Source organism: Artemia sp. Qi Xiang Cuo, chromosome 2 (assembly GCF_049724085.1).
Source record: "Artemia sp. Qi Xiang Cuo chromosome 2, ASM4972408v1, whole genome shotgun sequence".
NCBI lineage: Eukaryota > Metazoa > Arthropoda > Branchiopoda > Anostraca > Artemiidae > Artemia > Artemia sp. Qi Xiang Cuo.
This window is the reverse complement of record NC_142795.1, coordinates 27685657-27708836: the sequence shown is the minus strand read 5'-3', so window position 1 is coordinate 27708836 and position 23180 is coordinate 27685657. Positions and strand designations below refer to the sequence as shown.

At 34.9% G+C, this 23180-nt stretch overlaps 1 protein-coding gene across 1 annotated transcript in view; it reads right to left on the bottom strand.

The window, feature by feature from the left end:
* Window positions 1-23180, bottom strand: part of l(2)37Cb (DEAH-box helicase 16 lethal (2) 37Cb) — a 105421-nt gene that overhangs the window by 5661 nt on the left and 76580 nt on the right. The window contains exons 15-16 of the mRNA XM_089100057.1: window positions 14434-14592; window positions 11261-11434 (exon numbers count right to left, since the gene is read on the bottom strand). Coding sequence (XP_088956183.1) covers window positions 11261-11434; window positions 14434-14592 — 333 coding nt within the window. The remainder of the gene's footprint in view (window positions 1-11260; window positions 11435-14433; window positions 14593-23180) is intronic.

Here is a 23180-nt window from a genome sequence, read left to right as displayed (position 1 = left end):
CGAGGGCTCTGAGGTGGTTATCATCCTCAAAGACCGTATTTCTAAAACTTTTAACTACGTTGAAAGAAACGACTATCTAAATATTTTAATTGGATGTGTTTGGGGAAAGGGTGGGCGTGAGAGGGGGATTAGATGCCCTCAAATCACTTTCGAGCAATCGAATGAGGCCTTTTTCAAGTTTCTACGACAAAGCTTTCAATAAAAACCTTATATGCCCCCAGGGCACAGCTTACAACCCTTACCTTGAGGGGTGTGTGGGGAGTTTCATCCTCTTAGATATAATTTCCGGACCTTTCAACTACTTTGAACAAAATGGCTATCTCAAAATTTTGATTGGATGTGTTTGGAGATAAATGGATGGCGTGGAAGGGGTTTTAGTTGCCTTCCAATCACTTTCCACTATTAAAAAGGGCACTAGCCATTTCAATTTCCAATCAAATTTACCCTTTTTGAAGTTTCTACGACAACGCTTTCTATAAAAAACTTTAAATGCCCCCAGTGCATAACTTACAACCCTTGCTCTGAGGGCTGTGGGGAGGAGGGTTGTCACCCTTAAAGACCTAATTTCCAGAACTTTCAACTACGTTGAACAAAATGCCATCTCTAAATTTTGATTGGACGTGTTTGTGGAAAAGGTGGGCGTGAGAGGGAGGTAGTTGCCCTCCAATCACATTCGACAATTAAAAAGGGCACTAGCCCTTTGAATTTCCAATTGAATGTGCCCTTTTTGAAGTTTCTATGACAAAGCTTTCCACAAAAACCTTATATACCCCCAGGGCATAACTTACAAACCCTTGCCCTGATGGCTGGGGGGGAGTGTCCTCCTCAAAAACATAATTTCTATCTGGAAATCAACTACGCTGAACAAAATGGCTATCTAAAAATGTTGATTGGATGTGTTTGGGGAAATGGTTGCCTTCCAATCACTTTCGACTACTAAAAAGGGCACAAGCCACTCCAATTTCCGATCGAATGAGCCCTTTTAGAAGTTTCTACGACAACTCCTTTGATACGAACTGTCCTGGTCTAATACTAAGCAAAAAAAAACAATACATTGTGCCAACATCGTTCTTTAATTAGCCAGCGCTATTGCGCTGCCTATGATACCAGAAAAATATATTAAAGTGATTAGTGCAATGCACGAGAGCAATATGGATGCGATCAAGACAGTAAGTGTGGTCAGCAGCTCGTTTGGTGATGAATCAGGAGTTTAGCAGGGTTGTGTCCTATCCTCGTTTATACGGATTATTTTGATAGAATTTGTCCTAAGGAGCATGGCGAAGGCTATGGGAGAATACGGAATCAAATGGAAATCCAAAATTTCCTAGACTTAGACTGTGCAGATAATTTGGATGTCCTAGATAAAAATAAAAGCAACATGAAAGAATTTTCTAATTTTTGAGAGTTCAGGGTGCAATAATGATTTGAAAATTAATGTTAAGAATATTAAGCTGCTTAGATTCGGAATAAATGAAGGTAAAGAGGTGATGTTACATTTCGAAAACGGCTCGATAATTTTTCTGAAAATTGGCCCGTTAACATTTTCTGGCCTAAAAAAACGACCTAGATAGGTGAAGACTATGGAAAAATTCGTTTAAAGCCTTAATTTTTAAAAGATCTTTTTCATATGAAAAGGTGGGCGTGAGAGGGAGGTTAGTTGCCCTCCAATCACTTTCGACTATTAAAAAGGACACTAGCCCTTTCAATTTCAAATCAAACGAACCTTTTTGAAGTTTATGCAACAAAGCTTTCTAGAAAAACCTTATATACCCCCAGGGCATAACTTACAACCCTTGCCCTGAGGGCTGTGGGGGAGTGTCCTCCTCAAAAGCATAATTTCTATCTGGAAATCAACTATGCTGAATAAAATAGCTATCTCAAAAATTTTGATTGGATGTGTTTGGGGAAATAATGGGCGTGGAAGAGGTGTTAGTTGCCTTCCAATCACTTTCGACTATTAAAAAGGGCAAAATCCACTCTAATTTCCAATCGAATGAGCCCCTTTTGAAGTTTCTACGACAACTCCTTCGATACGAAGTGCCCTGGTCTAAGACCAAGAAAAAAATAATAAATAATACATTTTGCCAACATCGTTCTTTACTTAACCAGCGCTATTGCGCTGCCTATAATACCAGAAAAGTATATTAAAGTGATTAGTGCAATGCACGAGAGTAATATGGATGCGATCAAGACAGCACGTGTGGTCAGCAGCTCGTTTGGTGATGAATCAGGAGTTTAGCAGGGTTGTCCTATTCTCGTTTATACGGATTATTTTGATAGAATTTGTCCTAAGGAGCATGGCGAAGGCTATCGGAGAATATGGAATCAAATGGAAAGACAAAATTTCCTAGACTTAGACTGTGCAGATAATTTGGGTGTCCTAGATAAAAATGTAAGCAAAATGTAAGAATTTTCTAATTTTTGAGAGTTCAGGGTGCAATAATGTTTTGAAAATTAATGTTAAGAATATTAAGCTGCTTAGATTCGGAATAAATGAAGGTGAAGAGGTGATGCTACTTTTCGAAAACGGCTCGATAATTTTTCTGAAAATTGGCCCGTTAACATTTTCTGGCCTAAAAAACGACCTAGATAGGTGAAGACTATGGGAAAATTCGTTTAGAGCCTTAATTTTTAAAAGATCTTTTTCATATGAATGACGTCAAAATCATATACGTTTCTTATCCTTCGTACATTAATACTTTGCATAAATCAAAACAACTTAGGAAAAAAGTACAAAAGGTTTTTTTTTTGGTCGATCGTTCGTAATTTAACTTCTAGAGCGTCAATCAACTAAAACAGAAAGAATTAGAAAGGAAAATTGTCATCTTTGTGATCAGTTTTGAATTGCTTAATATGTTGAATGTGTGAAGGAAACAGCACAATGAGAAAAACAAAGACGCTGTCAAAGGTAAACTTGCTTAAATCAGGATATCTTAGAAGAAATGAATTTTTTTCAGTCGATCGTTCGGATTGAACTTATAGAGCTTCAATCAACTGAAACCAAAAGGGATAGAAAGGAAAATTGTGATTTTTGTAATCAGCTTTGAATTAATGCATGAATGCATGAAGGAAAGAGCACTGCAAGAAAAATAAGGACGGTGTCAAATCAAGAGGTTAAAAGACAAAAATGAAGCACAGCGAAATAAGCAGTGAAACAGTGAAACGTCAATAGAAATATCTACACATGATATTACGTAAATATTCTTTTTTGACAATAAAAACTGCTTGATTTTTAACCAAGTTCATTTTTTTTTTAGCAAAATGTCAAATATCTTGATTTTACCAAAAACGTTCACGCTATGCGATTTTTCATATCAGTTGTCATTACTTCCTATAAAAAATTCCATTTTCTCATTATGCGAAGTATTGACACATCCTAACCAGGACAACATACGTAAAGATATCTTGAACAAGACACATAGAATATGCATATTTACCATATTATACATTTGGTGCACTCTTTAACTAATAAACAAGACATAACCAAATTTCCGCACATATGCTGTAGTTACAGCCATGTAAAAAACAGCCAGCGTTACCGGTTATTTGTTTATTCGCTCACTTACTCGCTTAGGTCTAGACAGATAAGTATTTAAAAAATTTATAAGAATTTGTTGGGTTTTTTTTTTCACATAAAACAGGGATTATCACCAAAATCAACGCTCGAGTGGTAATAAGAAAAACATTTCAAATTGCCATATTAAACATTTTAAATAAAAAAATAATTGAAATCAACAAAAAGCTTTAACTTAGTCCTCAAACAGGCCTTCAGAAACGGACTGTCACTTCATGAGGTTTACGCAATTATAGAAAGAAATTATTCATCTTCTTTATTCAGACTTTTATTTTAGATTTTGATAGTCTATTACTACACTGGTAGTGGAAAATGGGGACACATGTACTGAGTCATAGTCCGATAATGGAGTAGCAAATGGTAGAATAGAGCTTTCGAGCGGAAGATTTTTTGTAAAGAATGATAATCACCCGTTTTTCTGGTAGCTGTTACATTCAAATCTTCGAGAAGGCTTTATGTCAACCAAGAGGGCATTAAAGGTTTACATAAACTACAGTTAATTCACCATTTAAGGAGGAATTTGGACAATTTCTGGCTCGTGTTATTCAAGTCACAAAATCGACCAGGCATGCAACAGCCGAAGCCTTAATTCTTAGTTCATATATGAAAAAAAGTCGGACAATAGGTAATATTTGTCAATTGCATTAACAATCAATTTCAGCTTTTATGCTCACATAGGTTTTTACATCGTTTCATCTTTTCAACATCAGCTTTTAAATCAAATTATCATTGTCGCCATCCGTGGCTGTTGCTTAGAAAAACGATCTAGTTGCGCAACATAGTTGCTCTCTGGAAAGAGGAATTGAAACTGCAGATAGTTGCCACAGTATAGTAGCGAAAGGACTCTTCTTCGTCCTGTTGGGGCGCGGTGGGCTTGACCTTAACTTGGTAATACGAGAAAAAGAGATCAAACACGGCTGTAGTAACACACTACAGGGTGGATGCAGGGGCCATAGTAGGCAAGAAGTGTCGTTAATCCGATTACTTACTTACCACTGAAACTGCAAATGATGACAATTAAAGGGTCGTTATAAGTGAACATTGCTCTTGTAAACATATGCAAGAACCAACGGTAATCTGTACCTTGAATAAATGGCTACACCATTTAAGTTAAAATATTTTAGGTCTTAATAAATTTTCTTGTACCATAAAGCAGAATATAGGCACAGGGTCCCTCTGTGCCTCTGCACAAGTCCAAAATGTATTCTGTTTCAGCAGCATAATCATTGTCATATTGCAACCATTCATTCCCTTGTTTGAACCAAACTTGATAATCTCCATTTGAAATTGATTCCCCATGGTGAATCAATACAGCTTTAAGTTCATAGTACCCTGAATTGTTTGATCCAATGTCATCGAGGAACCACCCAATTTCCTCCTCACTTCCTCCTTTGTCTCTTACATTTCCAACATTACTTTCAACTTTTCTTCTCATTGGAATTAAATTAGCTTTCAGTTCCTCAGTGCAAAACTCGTAAACATCCAGATGAGGAGGCAACTGAACATTCTTATTATTTTTAATATATTCACTGTTCCCTTCCTTCTTTGAAAAGCGTTCCATCTTAATAAACAAATGCGAAGGTAAACGGCTGATTTCATATCTTTTTTCATATACAGCATCACGACCCATAATCTCAGAATACCGGATGATCTCTTCTTTTAACTTGAGCCTAATGCCGTCTTCCAGGCAATTCACTTCACTGGAAATAATACAGCTCAACTGAAGAAAAGCCTCTACAGCATACGAAACTGGCTCATGCGGATCTTCTAAATTTCTAATTTTACACGAGAGAAAACCACCCAAAAACTGATCAATAAATGATGGGTTGTTTGTGTGTTGATTTCCAACTTGTAGCGGTGGAAGTCCTTGCTTAAGTGCGAGTAATACCCACAATAAGAATTCATTGGCATCTTGCCGGATAAATATACCTTCCTGATCAAGATGAGGGAATTCAGCAATGACATGTTCGAACAGTTCTGCCGGCTTAGTGTAACCTTCTTCACTATAAAATTCAAATTGATCCATCAATATGTCTACAATCTTCCTAATTGAACCAGACCAAGGAATGTCAATTTCATTATTAAAAATATATTTAAATAGATCAGTGATGGTTAACAATAGATGTAAGGTTGCAGTAATGTAAGTCATTGCAATTTGATCTTCTGAGTGAATAGGGAAGACGGCGTCTGTAACAAGCTCATCTTCACTGTAATAATCACTAGGGTCCAGTTCTTCATTTTCCCAAGGCTCGACAGGAATGTTTTCTTCCCCAGTTCCTACTAATGTTAACGTAACACCATTTTTGATATCAAACCCATACCAAGTATAGTCTTTCAACCTTTTCCCTTTCAATATAACTTTTTGTCTCTCAGGAATTACGCCTGTGATCATAAGCAACTGTATTTTAAAAGCCCATGGTTGCTTATCAGTATTTACTTTTAAATTATAATATAATTTTTTAAACCACTTCAGATTAACTGAGTATACAGGCATTTTATACTAATACACAAGATAGTTCAAGAGTCCAACGTTGTCAGATAAACAATACCAGCGATTAAAAATTTAACACGCCAATTTTTTCGGAACGCTTACATTATTTTTCTTTTTTCTAAGTTTCTTCTTTCGCTTCTAAGAATTTATTTTGCGCTTCTTTGTAATAAAAACTTGGCCTCGTTTAATTACAAAAAAAGCAAGGGAAATATGTCGTTTCCTATCTTCATGTTCGATGACAAAGGGTAATAAACAAAGTATAAGAATGCTATCGGCATTCTTTAAGATTTTAGGTCATATTGTAGTTTCATATTCCAGTTTAGTTAGGGACATTCTACTCTCCTCCCTGCCTCTCAGAGGTTACTTACTAAAACCACTCCAGGAATTCCTTTTCGGTAAATCAAACACTTGTTTGTATACAATAGCAATTGGAAATTAGGTTGCAGCTACCGATGCAACCACGGTAATGCTCGTACCACTTTTGATTTGAATTCACACCAATCATCCAATATTATATGCTGCGTAAGTACTTTTTTATTGAGAAGATTTGTAAGTTTGTAAACGGTCATATTGGCTTCTCAAAAGATTGCCAAATAGCCTTTAACATGATTTTTGTCAGTTTTTGTATAATATCCTTTTAACTGTATAAAGTCAATCCAAGGATTCGACAATGAAATTTCTTCTCTTGTTTATTTTTGGCATGTACACTGACTCTTTCCAAGTGACAATTGCCATAATCCTGTAGCAACAATCACCATAGAACAACAACAACCAACATCACAACAACACAACAACCAAACAATCTTCGTGTACCTTGCCCTGCCTTTCCAATATTCCTAAAATACTGGAAAGGCAGGGTATGATACTCCTTATTAATGCGTTGATACTAAACTGTTTCCACATGCAGAACACCCACACGTGTATAAGGAAAAACATGAATAATTACGTACCTGCTGACCTAATAGCAATGAAAAAAATCGTACTCGCAGCGCCATAACAACTGACCTCTCATAAAATTGTATTTATTCAATAGAAATGCTGATACTATCCAATTTACTCTTGAGTGTTCACATTGGTAATTCAAATCGAAGAGCATATTATTGCATTCCTTTTTATTTGTAAATTTTTGATCTGGCCTCAGGTTTCTTCATTGAAAAATCTGTTCATAGCAAATTAGACATGACGTTGAATGAAAATTGCGTTAAAAGTAGCTACAATAGAGAATTTTTTATGTGGTATAACGCGAATCAAGATCCAAGGCTTTCACCACAATCAAGAGGCTGCTTTGGGCTTCAGTCTGCTTAAGGGGAACATTAATTCAATGTCACTGCCTTTGTTTTGCGGAGGGAAAAACCCACAACCCAGGAACGACTGTACTTCTGAGTGATTCCTTACATCGTGTAACAATGACTGATCTTATTTGATTTTAAGACTAGACAAAGCGCCTGTTGGACGACCATCATGCAAAAGACAAAAACGAAGCATATACTCTTTTGTGAAAAATACAAAAGATTTCACCCCGTTTTCCTAAATACAAGATTACATGTCATCTTACCCTCTCTCACCCCCTCCCCCCAAAAAAATTCTTAGAAGTTTCTACTCGATCCCCAGCCCTCAGACAAAATAAAGTATATGAAACGTACTGACTGTATGCACTGTAAACGATGAGATATATTCGCAAACCTTAAGGCATAAGAAAAACAGACAAAGTCGTATACTTATGATGACCAGAAAACAAATGACTGATTGTAAAACTGTTTCTGATTTTCTAAAATCTCATGTGAAATGGCTAGGTGTTACTTATACTTTCCAAATTCATAAAGCAGTAGACAAAAAAAGGTAGCTCTGTGGGCTTTTGATGGTCCCCACTCCACCCAGGAAAGCTTGTAAGTAGTTCGGGTCTTAAGCCTACACACATAGAACATGTCATATATCACGAATCGATGACGTCATTTTTGATGGGAATTTTAAAATATTTGTCTTTCACTTTCTTTATAAAAACGACTAATCCGTCCATGTTTCTTATGGTCTTAACTCGTAGTCTATAGCCCGCAGAATAAGCAAAGGGTAGCGAAATTTACTACCCCTGATATTGACAACTTTACACAGAGTGAATTTGTGACTTCACTACTCATTGCACGCTAGCATATCAGTGAATGTTAACGTGATGAATGGTGAGCAAAGAAAGGAGCTTCCTTCTCAGCAAGAAATAAGCGTTAGCCGAAGCAAATGAGATAATGAACAATAAGCTTGTTTTCTTGAATTTTACACGCAAACCAGTGCTAGTAACAATACAGCATTTTGAAACAAGTTTCCTATACTCCTAATTTGTGTTGTGCTATAGTCTTTCTGACGCTTTAAACAATTTTTTTACGAAATTTTATGGACTGTTCGACAGTTTATCAAACAGACAAGATGATACACACTTAGAACTATTCTTCAGTTCAAATCATGTCTTAAGCGAGTATACGTGCAGACAAGGGGAATCTTCTCTTTCTGCGGTAAACTTGCTGCCTAATTAATGCTTTTTGGCTCTCACTTAAGCAAGAAATTATCTTCAACTCCTTCTTGTTTGTGTAAGTGTGGAGATGCTTTCGCAAAATTTCATCACCAGAATCAAGTTTCGAGCCCTGCAGCGTATTGTTGCACCTGAGTTCAAACTGCAATAAATTATCTGTCTCCACAAAATATTTAGCATATATACACTCATATAATAAGTACGTATTCAACTAATGAAGTTGACGTTCCTCCCCACAGTGATTCACCATCGAAAGATTATAACATTCTGCCTTTAAACTAATTCATCAGATGGATGAAAAATTTTTGTTGAAGAACAGCTTTTATTTTCTATGCCCACGTACGAGCTTCAGAGGTCGGATAATTGCTTGTTTTTGTTTAAAATGCTCAGAAGCAAGATTCGTTGCTATTCTTGCATGCGTCCTATACTTACTTGCTAAAACATATATTTATTAGATGGTTTCATTTAAGCATAAAATAATTTTCTTTTTTTCCTTTGAAAATGTTACAACGATGTCAAAGAAGTTGACTAATTTGTTTCAAGGTACATCACAGCCAAATTAACACGTTACTTTTTGAAATGTGAAATTTTTCTATAAAAATTTATTTACAAGGTATTGCTGTCATTGGATATGATCAACTAGACAAGTCATGACAACTTTGCTGGATATTTAACGAAGAAACACCAGATAGACTAGCCGGAGATATAAAAAATTTTGCGAAAATCGCTATATGATAACGACATTCTCCTTGGGATAAAAACGCAAACGATTTGCACAAAACACATATTTGACTCTTTAAGGAAAAAACTCCTGGTTTTAACTTCATTGCTGTCATTGGATATGATCAACTAGACAAGTCATGACAACTTTGCTGGATATTTAACGAAGAAACACCAGATAGACTAGCTGGAGATATACTAAATTTTGCGAAAATCGCTCTATGATAACGACATTCTCCTTGGGATAAAAACGCAAACAATTTGCACAAAACACATATTTGACTCTTTAAGGAAAAAACTCCTGGTTTTAATTTCATAATCGAATATTTCTCAAGGGAGTACGTGAAACTGTTCTTCTTTAAATTTGAAGAACACCGATTTCAAAATAAATCTTTATTCCTTAAGTAATCGGATTAACGACGCTTCTTGACTGCTAAGGTCCCTGCGTTGGCCCTGTATTGTGCTGCTACAGCCGGGTTTGATCTCTAGGTCCCGTATATCTTCATTCTTTTTTCAGCTGAGATTCAGATTTTGAACTCCCATGCGGAAAATAATTGCTGATAAGGAAGGTTGGCAGAAAATAATTGCTGATATGAAAGGTTGACATTTCACTCGAATAAATTCGACCCTTTTGGTCTCTGGTCACTATTGGTATTACGTTAAGCTGCGCCAGTCTGCCTAAGTGAAGCTGTCAAGTAAAAAGGGCTATGCCCGAACGTTAGTATTGCCTCCTACTGTCCAGGCGAGTTTGAAGAAAATTTATGGCAGAAAAAGCATATTTTCAATTGAGCGAATAACAACAATGCAAGATATTTTATCACGTGAAAGAAGAATAGGCTGAAGTGGGCTAGTACCTGAATTCCTCTGTCTAATGGAACTGATCTTTGGAGCAGGAGTATGACTACATTTTCACTTTAAATTTTAGGTTTGGTGCTTCTGCATTCCAAATATATTCCAAATACCTATTCCAAATATATCCTTACGGTTTATGTTCCTTGTGCAAGTTTTGGTACGTTATTTCTAATGGTTTTAACGGTCTGTAACAGTTTTAATACATCAACGAAAGATAAAAAAATTGCTACCATTCCATCGCTGAAGATTCCATCAATCAAATTCAATTTTGAAATTTTGTGTACTGAGCTTTTTAGATTAAAAATACGTTGAAAATGCATTGATTATCTTTGAAAAAAGAAAAATATTCGTACTTTTTAAGCAAGTTTGGATCTTTTTCCCTTAGTTCATCCTTTAGTTTTATGACTATCTACCTTAGTTCTGCCCTAGGATGGATGGTTGATAGACTATCTATCAACAAGCGAAAATGACATCATTTTTATACAATCCTCAAAAAGGCTTATGCCAACTTTGCCTCTCACTCAGATTATCTGCCTTGGCTTTTTCTCCGATTAGCCATGGCTTGATGGCAACTTGATTTTAATTCAAAATCAAAATCAAGTTTAATTCAAAAAAATTTAATTCAAAAAAAGTTTAATTCAATTTTAATTGATATTACTTGATGTAATTTGGACAAAACTTGCTTTGTGTAAAACAGGGGATTTGAAGTTGTTAGGACTCAGAAGTGAATAAGTGACCTACCTAAGCCCAATAGGATTGCCCACTTAGAGTCTCAGGCGGACTAAAGTGTTTAGGATTGACACACATGACTGACAAGTCCCCTGGACTCACAGGCGAACGGGGAGACCTATAGTTTAATAATTTTTAGACCTATAGATCTAAACAAGAGCCTAAGAGACTAATAAATTTAATTACATAAATTATTGGTGCAAGTTACAGCTACAGGTTTGTCGCAGAAATCACTTGCTCCAGAGGGAGTATGTACCTTAAGTTTGGACTACACATCTTTTAAAGTAACAACTTATTGCAACGTAACAACTTGTTGCAACAAATTATTGCGGTTTTTTAATATGAATAAAAAATAAAATAATAAAAAAAAACATACCTGTCTCATATACTCTTTAGTTGTGAAAACCAGCTCATGGTAGATGACCCATCGGGGAAGATCCTCAAATAGGCTGCTATTAGGGTGTACTAAGACAGGCTGGTTGTGCTTTACTGTTTTATATCCACCTTTTGATAATCTAGCAGTGTGATAAAAATACCCAGCAGTGATACTCTAGAAAAACAATAAATAAATCACAAAGGTTCGTTTTTCAAAAATTAATCATCGTGAGACTCTGTCCCTAAGACAACTGTTTTCAAGAATATTTTTTTTTCCGCCTTGAAAAATAAAGCAGAACACCAAAAACCTCATCTTTTTAAGAACGCTTTATATGAAAACATTATTGATGAAAAACATTAAATAATACCCTCTTAGTGTATTTAGCCCTGTGAGACCACGACCCATAAAGTGGGCATATAGCGAAGGCCAAATGCTCATTTGGACCAGGGTTGCCACTCCTTGGGATTCCCCCAAAATCTTCGGATTTTAGTACTGAGCCTTAAATCTAGGAAAAAGTATATTTATATAATATCTCCCTCAACAAGTATACTAGGCATATACGTTATTATTATTTAATGTCTTGTTTTTTTGCAAAGCGTGGCATTTTTTGCAAGTGAATCTTAAGAGATTGTTAAATTCTCAGAGGCAGCAATGATTGGTATTCACCCAACTGTGTTATTATCTAGCCATCTATGAAACAACAAGACAGATGACTTGAGACCTCAGACCAAAGATGTCAACTTGGTGCAATATTTCTTGGCCACAATTATGCCTGATCTAGACTATGATCACCTTGATAGGCCAGCCTACACTCTGATTAAATTAAAAAAACACAGGTCTTTCCAAATGACAATAATGAGCAACACTAAAATTGAAAATGAACAGTCAGCCCCCCCCCATCCCTCCTCTTTAAATTCTGATTTTATTCGTACTTTTATTGGAAGCACTTTTAGTAACCAGGTGATGAATCAGTGTGTTATTTACCGATTACCTTTTAAAATAATTTATTAGAAAATTATATTGGCTAGTGCAGTGGCTTTCAAAATCTGGTCCACGGATCCCAGGAGGTTCGCGAATCCATCGTAAAGAGTCCGCGGTGTATCCAAGTACTTCCTGTTTTATTAGGCATTATATTGTTGTATATAACAATTTTCTGCTTTCAGTTAGGAAGTACCAAGATGGTTGGGGACCAGCCGTCCTGTGCTGAAGGATTTAAAGTCCCAAATAATGGCTTTAAAAAACAATTACATGAATTCCTTAAGTTGGGACCTTTATATTTAGAATAACTTCCTGATATTTGCTGAGCAAAGCTTTTGCTTCGCTCGAATGACGGCCGATGATCACCAGTCACGCATATACCTGTCAACCTTGGAATTCGTAAAATTACCTTTTTGAATAGATTTTCCCATTTTCAGCATAAAACGACAATGTAACTAATAGCTTTTCATATCATATACATTGAATTTTTAGGACCGATATAGTCACGTGAAACCCAGTATGAACTATGACGCCATTAGAGGTGAAAGGGGGGCTGAAACTTCACTTTCGGAGACATGGGCATCCCTATTTCTGGGAAGGTTGGTGCCAATATTTCTGAATTTAATCAGATTTTAACAATTCTACCTTGCGGCAGCAGAGTTAACAGACTCCGGCCTGAACACTCTCTTAATTGAGGTTCAAAACTACTTGTCACAAGACTTTCTCCCTAACGGGTAGATACCCTCGAATTGAATATTGCCAAGAGACAGAGCTATATATTGTGTTGCTTCAGGTGCTTGGGTACTATAACTAGTAGTTGGGAGCAGTAGGACCAAAAAAATTGAATATCTAATAACCGCAGGAACTTTTCAAGTAGTTTTATGAATCTCAGGGTTGTTACCAGCAAAAAATGAATACATCTATTGAGGGAAGAATACTATCTTCAAACAAATGGTTCACCTTTTGCACTTCACACAATAAGCATATTGCGATAAGTTTAGCAGTATTCGGAATCATATTTTACATAACTGGTACGTCTCTGTAATTAATCTAACTTCCGCATTGGGTAGCTTAAAGGCGACGAATTTTACATTTTAGTAAGTAAAAAAGTAGCCTACTCTATCTTGTTCCACGGCTAGAGGATAAGATTAAAGCTTTTACGATTTCTTTTTTTAGGGGTGGGGGCAAAGAACTGTGCTTAGAGTAGAGGAAAAACATGTTTTGCTATTCCGGTAACTATTTCAAAGGAGGTTTTATTGAGGAGGGGGGGGGATTTCTTCTCGGATCCTCATAAATGAGTACGTTTTTTCCTCTTTTTTATACTTGTCTAACAGGCTTTGCTGTTAATGCAGAATATTCTGTGACAAATTTAGTTATTTTTTTTAGATAAATGTCATCGTCCATAAGTTTATTACTTCTCACATTAGAAATAAAAACGATATCACTGACGAAATTCATTTTATGAGCTTGGGGAATAGCAAGACTGAAAAATTTTGCCCGCTTCAGAGGTATGTAAATACTTAAAAGTTGAAACATATGACTTGAAAACCTTGCATACATGCCCATGAATTTTTAAAATTAAGCCAACTTTGAAATAAAAAGTAAAAGGAAAACGGCAAATTCTGGAACTAGATTTAATAAATGGATAGCTTATGGCATAACTGCTACTTTTCCTTGTTAAATAGATTTTAAGTCGCCAATCTAAGGGAAAATTCTCCTTCGACCATAATTTCATAATTACCTGCTGCTACATTGGAGATACTTTGTAACCTTCCCCCCCACCTTACTAATATTTTCCTAACTTTAATCCAATTCCTCTCTTATTCAATTGTAAGGTTTGAGCTAATTTAACTTATAATAGGCTTTATCTATGTAACCTATAAAGTGTAAATTCTATGCACTTTCCATGGGCTATCAGTAATTTCCAATCATTTAACTCCTCCTTTATAGTTAAATTAAACACTGTTTTATTCCTGTCTAAAACTGAATTATTTTTTAGAATAAAAGTATCTACTAGATATACTTTTTGTTTAGATGTACTTTAATTGTGGTAATTTGGAAATTTTCAGTAATGACAAAATTGTGTTGTAATTGGTAAATCTGCCTTAGCCCACAAGTACCGATTTAAGGGCGGTTGTGGCTACCAAAATTGCCCAAGTTTAGACTTATAACTGGGGCTAAAAAGAAATAATTACCTTTCTGATGCTTTCAGTTTCAGTTGGACTGGAAGTCATTTCGATTTCAACACGTTGCATTAAACCTTCCAGTTGATCCCGTACATCTCTTGCTCGTTTCATCGATCGATGCTGAATAAAATTTTCATAGCACCATTGGGATGAAAAGCCACTTTCTTCCTGCAAGTTTTTAACAGTAAGTTATCGCAGGTAAATAGATCAGGAACTATCTCTGGGAGGAGGGGAGAGGGAGCATAATACTGTCTCTTTTTATATATAATATATATCTATTCTCTTTAAATGAGGAATAATTGTGTATTAAAACAGTTGCATATTTATTTTTTTTTAAATTGGCACATTGAGATTTTCTGGCCTAAACAAAAAAATCTAGATAGGTCCCGAGCTGGGGAAAATTCTTTTAGATCCTTAATTTTGGAAAACATTTTTTGTGTGAGTACGTCAAATTCATATACATTTAAGAAGCAAATGAAATCATTTTTCCCAGTGGTAGTCGTATCGTTTTAGGTATCTATGACGCATGTGGAATTTACAAGATGACTTCGAACAGCCATAGCAAAAGTCATATAACAAGCGACGGCGAAAATCACATTGAACTGGAAACGAAAATGTTGTATAACGAGATCTGGGGTTAAAAGACAAAACTCAAAATTACATTGGAGTGCAGGAACATGCTAAAGAATAACACAATAATCATGCTACTGCGTAATTTAGATATTTCAGAGGATATATGCAATAGAACACGCCTGGTTGTTACTGAATTATATAACAATGTAATTAGAGAAAAAATAATTACTGGGGAAAAGCTATAAAAGATTTTTTTTTTGTATCTATGACGTCATGCGAACACACGCACACACACTATATATATATATATATATATATATATATATATATATATATATATATATATATATATATATATATATATATATATATATTATCTCTGATATATTATCTCAGACCATATAGTGGTCTCTGAACTAGTTCAAACCTCAACATTCACTGAAAGTTTCACCTTAGTACCCTTAGCCTTTCTGGAGATACAGGAATAAACATGTTCTCCGTTCTCAATAACAAAACCTATATGTAAACAAGCAGCAACTTGCATAACTTAGAGTCCTTGCCCCAAGGGCTGTGAGGAGTCATGTCATCTCCAGAGGCATATTTATTGGATTTTTCATCTCTATTAAAGAAAATGGTTATATCAAATTTTGATTGATAGTCTCTGGAGAGAGGACACCTAAAAGGGGCGTAGGACAAGGCTGGCTGCCCTCCAATCTCTTTCGACTCTCAAATAGGGCACTAGAAATTCCCCTTTCCAATCAAATGAGCCTCCAATAAGGTTTCTACAACAACTTCTTCTATTGAAAGTGGACTGGAAAAAAATAATAGCCTAATAGATAATGAATCAGAGCTTTATCGCTCTTTATTTGGGCAGATATATTGCACAGCATATGAAAAAAAACAGACTACGACTAGCAGTAGTCGTAGTAGTTAGTAGTATTGCATACAATGTCTTTTGGTTAGTTAAACATCCCCCTCAACATGCACTTAAAATTTCATTTTAATACCGTTAACAGTTCCTGAGATAATACTACTACGCCCTTTCGATAGCCTGAAAGGACATGGTGTGTTTTGATTTAGTTCAAAATCCCTCTCTAAATCCCCTGAAAGTTTCAGCTTTGTATTTTTAGCATTTTTGGAGATACAGGCATGCCCCCCTTTCTTAATAACAAAACTTATATGTAAACCAAGAACAACTTACACAACTTAAAAGCCATTGCCCTTAGGGCTATGGGGAGTCATGTCATCCCCGGAGCTATTGTGATTAGACCCTTCAACTATCTTGAACTAAATGGCTGTCTTAAATTTTGATCGGTTGTCTTTGGGGTGAGGGCACCTAAAAGGAGCGTAGGAGCAATAAGGCTTCCCTCCAATCACTTTTGTACTCTTAAAAAGGGCAATAGAACTTTCGATTTCCTGTCGAATGAGCCCCTTTCAAAGTTTCTACAACTCCTACTATACGTCGTGCCTTCACCAGAAGATAAAAAAAAAATAATGCAGATGTGCCATATCTTGGCGTTAAGACGAAGCTTTAAGGGTATGTTGAGAGGGATGTTGAAATAACAAAAAGACACTGCCTCCAATAGTGCCACAACTACTCCTACTAAGGATACTACTAGTCGTACTCTCTTTTGTTATAATAGCACTGCCTAAGTAAAGAGCAATAAGCCTCTAATGTCTAATACATTCTTTTTTTTTCTTTTTTTTTCTGAGGCCACTTTACATGGATGTTAAAATAACCAAAAGACAATAATGCTACTGCTTCTGCTCATACTACTACTGCTACTGCTTCTACTCATAATACTATTACTACTGCTACTACTACTGCTGCTACTAAAGTTAAGGCTACTACTATTAATTCTACTGATACTACTATTGCTACCGGTTCTAAACGTTTCTTAACTTTTAGTTACAATTATAAGCCAGTAAACATCTCTATGATATTCTGTTATCCCCCAAGCCATGGAGGAAAAAAAGAAAAAAGAGAGACACAGGAGTGCTACAAAAAAAATAAAATGATTTGCCTTGTTGTTCTTGGTGGAAAACTGTAATTCGGCTAAAAGTGATTTTCGACCATGCTGATTCCAATGGTACACTTTTCATTTCGATCAGACGGCATTTCTGAGGGGTTTCAGACTTTTTTTTTTGAAATCACAATAAATTTGTTTTCGCAGTAGACTCTTACTTTAAAGATTAACCGAAGTGACAATCTTTCGCATTAGGCAATTTTTTTTTTCAAAATTGCGTTTTTCAAATTTTGGTCACTAGCTTGGTACAGAAACTGCTGAAACTATCAATATAAACTTATAGTTTTAAGATGAACCGAAATAATAGTTACCATTTCTGATTTCAGATGGCGTTTTTTTTTCATTAGGTATTTTTTTTCAAGACGACTTTTTTAACTTTTGGTTATTATGAGCTTCGATTCACCTTTTGCCAGATCCCAGCTACAGACGCAACCATGATAAATTATTATCATTTCTTAGACACCACAAACTGAATGGTACATTTATACTAGAAGTTGCCATAGTGCAGTGTGTAAAGGACTCTCCTTTAGCTATGTAGGATTTGAGTTCAACGTACCCTGTGGTAACGATCTTGTCAAGCGCAGAGTTTCCCAGTCATTTCAAGTGATCTATATATCCTTTTCGAGGGCTATGTTAAGCAGTTCTTCTGATAAGCCTGCTAGTCACATTCCCTTTTTTAATTTTTCTATGCTCTGGTGGAAGAAACAAATATATGGTTAGGAGATAAGTGGCAGTAGCATAAATAGTTATCCAGGAATATCATTTTTAGGATCTATGACGGATGCAAAATTACAAAAAAAAACAGATAAATATAAAATGCAAAGTTTAAGAAGTCAATTTCCAAAAACCGTTAAAGGGGTTTCATAATGCCTAAAGGACGAAAGCATTAGTTAGCAAATGCTCAAAATGAACAAACTGGACCATCAAATAAGACAAGATCAAGAGGACGACTCGAAAAATATAAATTTACAATGGGTGAAAATGAACGACCTAGGCCACCAAACAGGACGCGACCAATCCGAGCAGCTAAGACAAAAAGGGATTGAAAATATGTCTGAAGTAATGATAAACGAAAATGAAGAATAAAGAAATATGCTGTTAGAATACTTAAAACAACAGCAATTGCAACGCGTCGAAAACGTAAGTGAAGAGCAAAGAAATATTCGATTAGAAGATAAATGAAGAATAAAGTAATATGTGGTTAGAATACTTGCAACAACGACAATTACAACGAGTCAAAAACGAAAGTTAAGAGCAAAGAAATGTACAGTCAGAAGATAAGCGGCAGCAAAAATACGAGTAAAAAATCAAAGTGAAGAGCAAAGAAATATGTGGTTACAAAACAAAAACAGTGTTGCCAAGAACGAATCAAAAATGAAAGAGAAGAATAAAAAAAATATGAGGTTAGAAGAAATGTACAGTGAGAAAATAAGTGGCATGGTTATCATGGTTCAAGCGATAGTCTCGACCTAGTAAAGAAAAAAGCCCAGCCAATAGTAGCTAAAGATTAAAAAACGCGTTTTAAGGAGAAAAAGAATAAGAAGAAGCAGAATTATAAGAAGAAGAAGGTTCTTTAAAGTACTGAACACTATAGCGTGAAGAGCGAGGTATATTTCGGTTACAATGGGGTAGACACCGTTCTTAACAATAAATCTATGCAGTTTTCGTTTCGTTCAGACGCCAATTTCAAGGATTATTCAGCCTTTTCAAAATCAGCATATTTTTGTATCCGTTATAAACTTTTATTTAAGGTGAACGGAAAAAATGGTTAACAATCCTGAATTACCGTCAGATGACAATTTTTTGCCATCAGGCAGTTTATTTTTAAGTACGTTTTTAGCTTTTGGTTACTATGGGCTGTAGTTCGTCTTGCAACTACAGCTGCAACCTATTAAAATGAGCAAGTAAATAAACCAGTAAACACCTCTCTATGATGTTCTGATATCCCCCAAGTCCTGGAGGAAAAACAGAAAAAAGGGATACACATCAGTGCTACAAATGAAAAAAAAAAAAAACTAATTTTCCTTGTTGTTCTGGTCAGAAACTGTAATTTTGCTAAATTATATTTTCAACCATGCTGATTCCAATGGTGCACTTTTCATCTCTTTCGGACACCATTTCTTAGGGGTTTCAGGCTCTTTTTTAAAACCATAAATTTGTCTTCGTAGTAAGCTTTTACTTTAAAGATTAACCGAAGCAATAGTTACTATTTCTGAATCAGAGTCAGTAGGCAATTTTTCCCATTAGGCAGTTTTTTTTTCAAAACGCGTTTTCAACATTTGGTCACTAACTTCTGGTCCAGCAACTACTGCAACCATGATTATAAGCTATTAGTTTTAAGATGAACGGAAATAGTAGTTACCCAGCAAAGCCTTCGATAACTTGAATCATCAGACAGTTATAGGTAATGCAAGGGCTTTAGGTGCAAGAGATTTTGTTTTACGTATGGTAGCTAGTTTTTTGTCTGGCCGTTAAAAATGTGTAGTCCTCTCTAACGGGGATTCATCAGGTTTTTCCTCGATTTCCTGTGGAGCGCCTCAAGCGACTGAGGTCCTTTTGTATTTGTAATTGTTTTTAATAATGTTTTATCGAGCTTTGGAGACTCTTTTAAATTTGCAGATGATTTGACATTACTGAACCTTTGTCAAACATCTAATACTTTGGACGTTACACTCGACTCACTCATTAACAACAAAGAAATGATGTTGACAATGTTAAACTCTACTTAAGCATACCCAGAAGCAGTTTCACGCTATTCTTCTTTTAAAAAAATATACCCCCTATCAATATTTACCTTTGCATACCAAATTTAAATACAGTTAAACTGCTTGGTGTGCAATTGGACAATGACCTTAAATGGAACTCCCACATTTCCCACTTATTTAAATCTGGTAGTTTTCTCCTTAAATCTTTCTCCATTCTCAAACGGTTCTCCATATCAATCCAGAACCTTAAAATAATTTATTGTTCTCATATAAGACCCTGTCTGGAATATGCTTGCCCTGTCTGGCACCTTGGGCTGAGGAAAGACCAATGTTCTAAAATTGAAAGTATTCAAAAAAGAGCAATACAAATTATACTGGGGACGTCCTATACTACATTATTATGATGAAGGTTTGGCTAGACTTACTACATTGGAATCACGACTTCACATCCTTACCATGAACTTTTGTCACAAGTGCCTTAGTTCTGGCTATCATCCACGTTTTCTCCTTCCCTTTAAAGAAAATCTCCCAATCCTTCCTAATACAAGACTCAATGCTCTTAGAGCTCCAAATAACCAACCTGACTTGTGTTCCCAAATGTTGACCATGAGGTACAAAAACTCTTTTGTTTCCTATTTTAATAATTGATTTAACTTTTTGTTTTATGCTTATCCCCTAACATCTGTTTTACTATCGTAATTGTTCTGACGTGCTTATGGTAGCTCTTGTGCTATTTTAGCACAGTTTGATTCACACTTTAATAATTGATTTATTTTTTTTTGTTTTATGTTTATCCCCTAACATCTGTTTTATTATTGTAATTGTTCTAACGTGCTTATGCTAGCTTTTGTGCTATTTTAGCCAATAAATCATATTCTATTCTAATGGGTATCCAGGCATATCATTTTTAGTATCTACGACGTATGCAAAAATACAAAAGAACATAGCTAAATATAAAATGCAAAGTTTAATGAGTCAATTTCCAAAAACCGTTTTAAGCAGTTTCATAATGCCTAAAGGACGAAAGCGTTAATTAACAATTGCTCAAATGAACAAAAAGGACCATCAAATGAGACAAGATCAAGAGGACGACTCGAAAACTGTAAATTTACAATGGGTGAAAATAAACAACCTAGGCCATCAAATGTGACACGATCAATCCAAGCAGCTAAGGCAAAGAGGATTGAAAATATGTCTGAAGTAATGATAAACGAAAATCAAGAATAAAGAAATATGCAGTTAGAATAATTGTGACAACGACAGTTGCAACGAGTCAAAAACATAAGTGAAGAGCAAAGAAATATTCAATTTGAAGATAAATGAAGAATAAAGTAAAGTGTGGTTAGAATACTTGCAACAACGACAATTACAGAGAGTCAAAACGAAAGTGAAGAGCAATGCAATATGCAGTTAGAAGATAAAATGCAGCAACGATCACGAGTAAAAAAACAAGAACGAATCGAAAACGAAAGAGAGGAACAAAGAAATATGTGATTAGAAGATATAGGAAAGCGAGAAAATAAGCGGCATAGTTATGACGGTTCAAATACTAGTCTCGACCTATTAAAAAACAAACCTCAGCCAATAGTAGCCAAAGATCGCATTTTAAGAAGAAAAGAATAAGAAAATGAAGAAGAAGAAGAATTAGAGGAAGTCTTTAAATTACTGAACACTATAGCGTGAAGATCAAGGTTCAGCGATGTATATTTCGATTACTATGAGATAAATATCGTTCTTTGCTATAAATCTACATGAAGGTCTAACATGGCTCTGATATATACTGGTTATGATCGGATATGATAATTTTTTTTTTTCGAAAATTGTGTTTTAATTAAATGTTCCTACAACTATTGCCTAGAGTTCGTTCTTAATTATAAAATCAATACAGATATAACTAAGCACTAAAGGGATCTGATGACCCAGGCACGTTTTGATCTTTTTTTTTATATGACGTATGACATCATCCCCCAAAGAAGCAACAAGAAGGAAAAGAAGCTTCGATCAGTACTGAACACTATAGCGTGAAGATCGAGGTTGAGGGAGGTATATTTCGGTTACTATGGGCAATATTCCGTTCTTTACAATAAATTAATTTAAAAAAAAAACTTTTCCCACAAGATAAGTTTTTCAAAGAAACTCCATTCAACCAAAAATGAGCAAAAATAGAATCAAATAATCTACCAAGCATAAAACTACAACAAATCAGCATCAATAAATAAATGAAGCCCACAACAAATTAAGATTACAACAAATAACCGAGTCAAACTAAAAAAAGAGCGGAAATTAACATGAATAGGGCTCACAATCCCTATGTCTTCTCAAGAAGAGAACATAATTTGCTCTTTACTGAAAAAAAAATACAAATTAATGTGCTTTGTCAGTTTAATATACATATGCTGATATTTATTCCTTAAAATCGTAATAATTTTTATTTATTAAATTTATAAAAGTGAAAATGTTTAAATTTTTTTTCAGTAAAGTGCAAATTATGTTCTTTCCTTGAGAAGGCGTAGGGATTGTGAGAAATACTCAAATTAATTTTTGCTCGTTTTGAGTTTGACTCGGTTGTTTATTGTAATTTACGTTCGTTTTGGATTTCATTTATTTATTGTTGCTAATTTGTGGTAGTTTTACGCTTGGTAGATTATTTGATTCTATTTTTGCTAATTTTTGGTTTAATGGCGTCCTTTGCTTTTTTTTTTCTGAAAAACTCATTTTGTGGGAAAAGTTTTTTTTAAATTAATTTCTGTTCGTTTCATATTGACATAGTCTTTTTCAGGGAAAAAGAAAATAAAACCTTATTTTTTTTTGTCTTTCCTTTAAGAATTTATAGTTTGGCCTGCTAATTGTATGCTGGATAAAGTTTTTCGACAATCTTTAAAAACAAATACCCTTTTGAAGATCTTGACACAAATAGTAGTGTTTAATTTAGTCTTATACCTCGTCTAGTTGACCTGAAAAATAAAACTAAATACCATTCCCCAAAAATTCTATCTATGACCTTTGACAGCTTGGATACACTTACACTCTTTTGATTTAGTTAAATTTTAAGAGCAGAAGTAGTAATAACAATATAAAAGTTTCAACAATAAATAACCGACTCAAACTAAAAACAAGCAGAAATTAACATGGGTAGGGCAGACAACCCCCATGCCTATTCAAGACCAGGATATAATTTGTACTTTACTAAAAAAAAGAAAGAAAACATTTTGAATGTTTTCACTTTTTTAGCTATAATAAATCAAAATTATTAAGACTTAAAAGAATAAATATCAGCATATATATATATATTAAACTGACAATTAGCATTTTTTTAGTAAGTGCAAATTATGTTCTGGTCTTGAGAAGGCATAGGGGTTTTGAGCCCTACTCATGTTAATTTCTGCTTGTTTTGAGTTTGACTCGGTTATTTATTGTAATTTCTGTTCGTTTTGGGGTTTCATTTATTCAT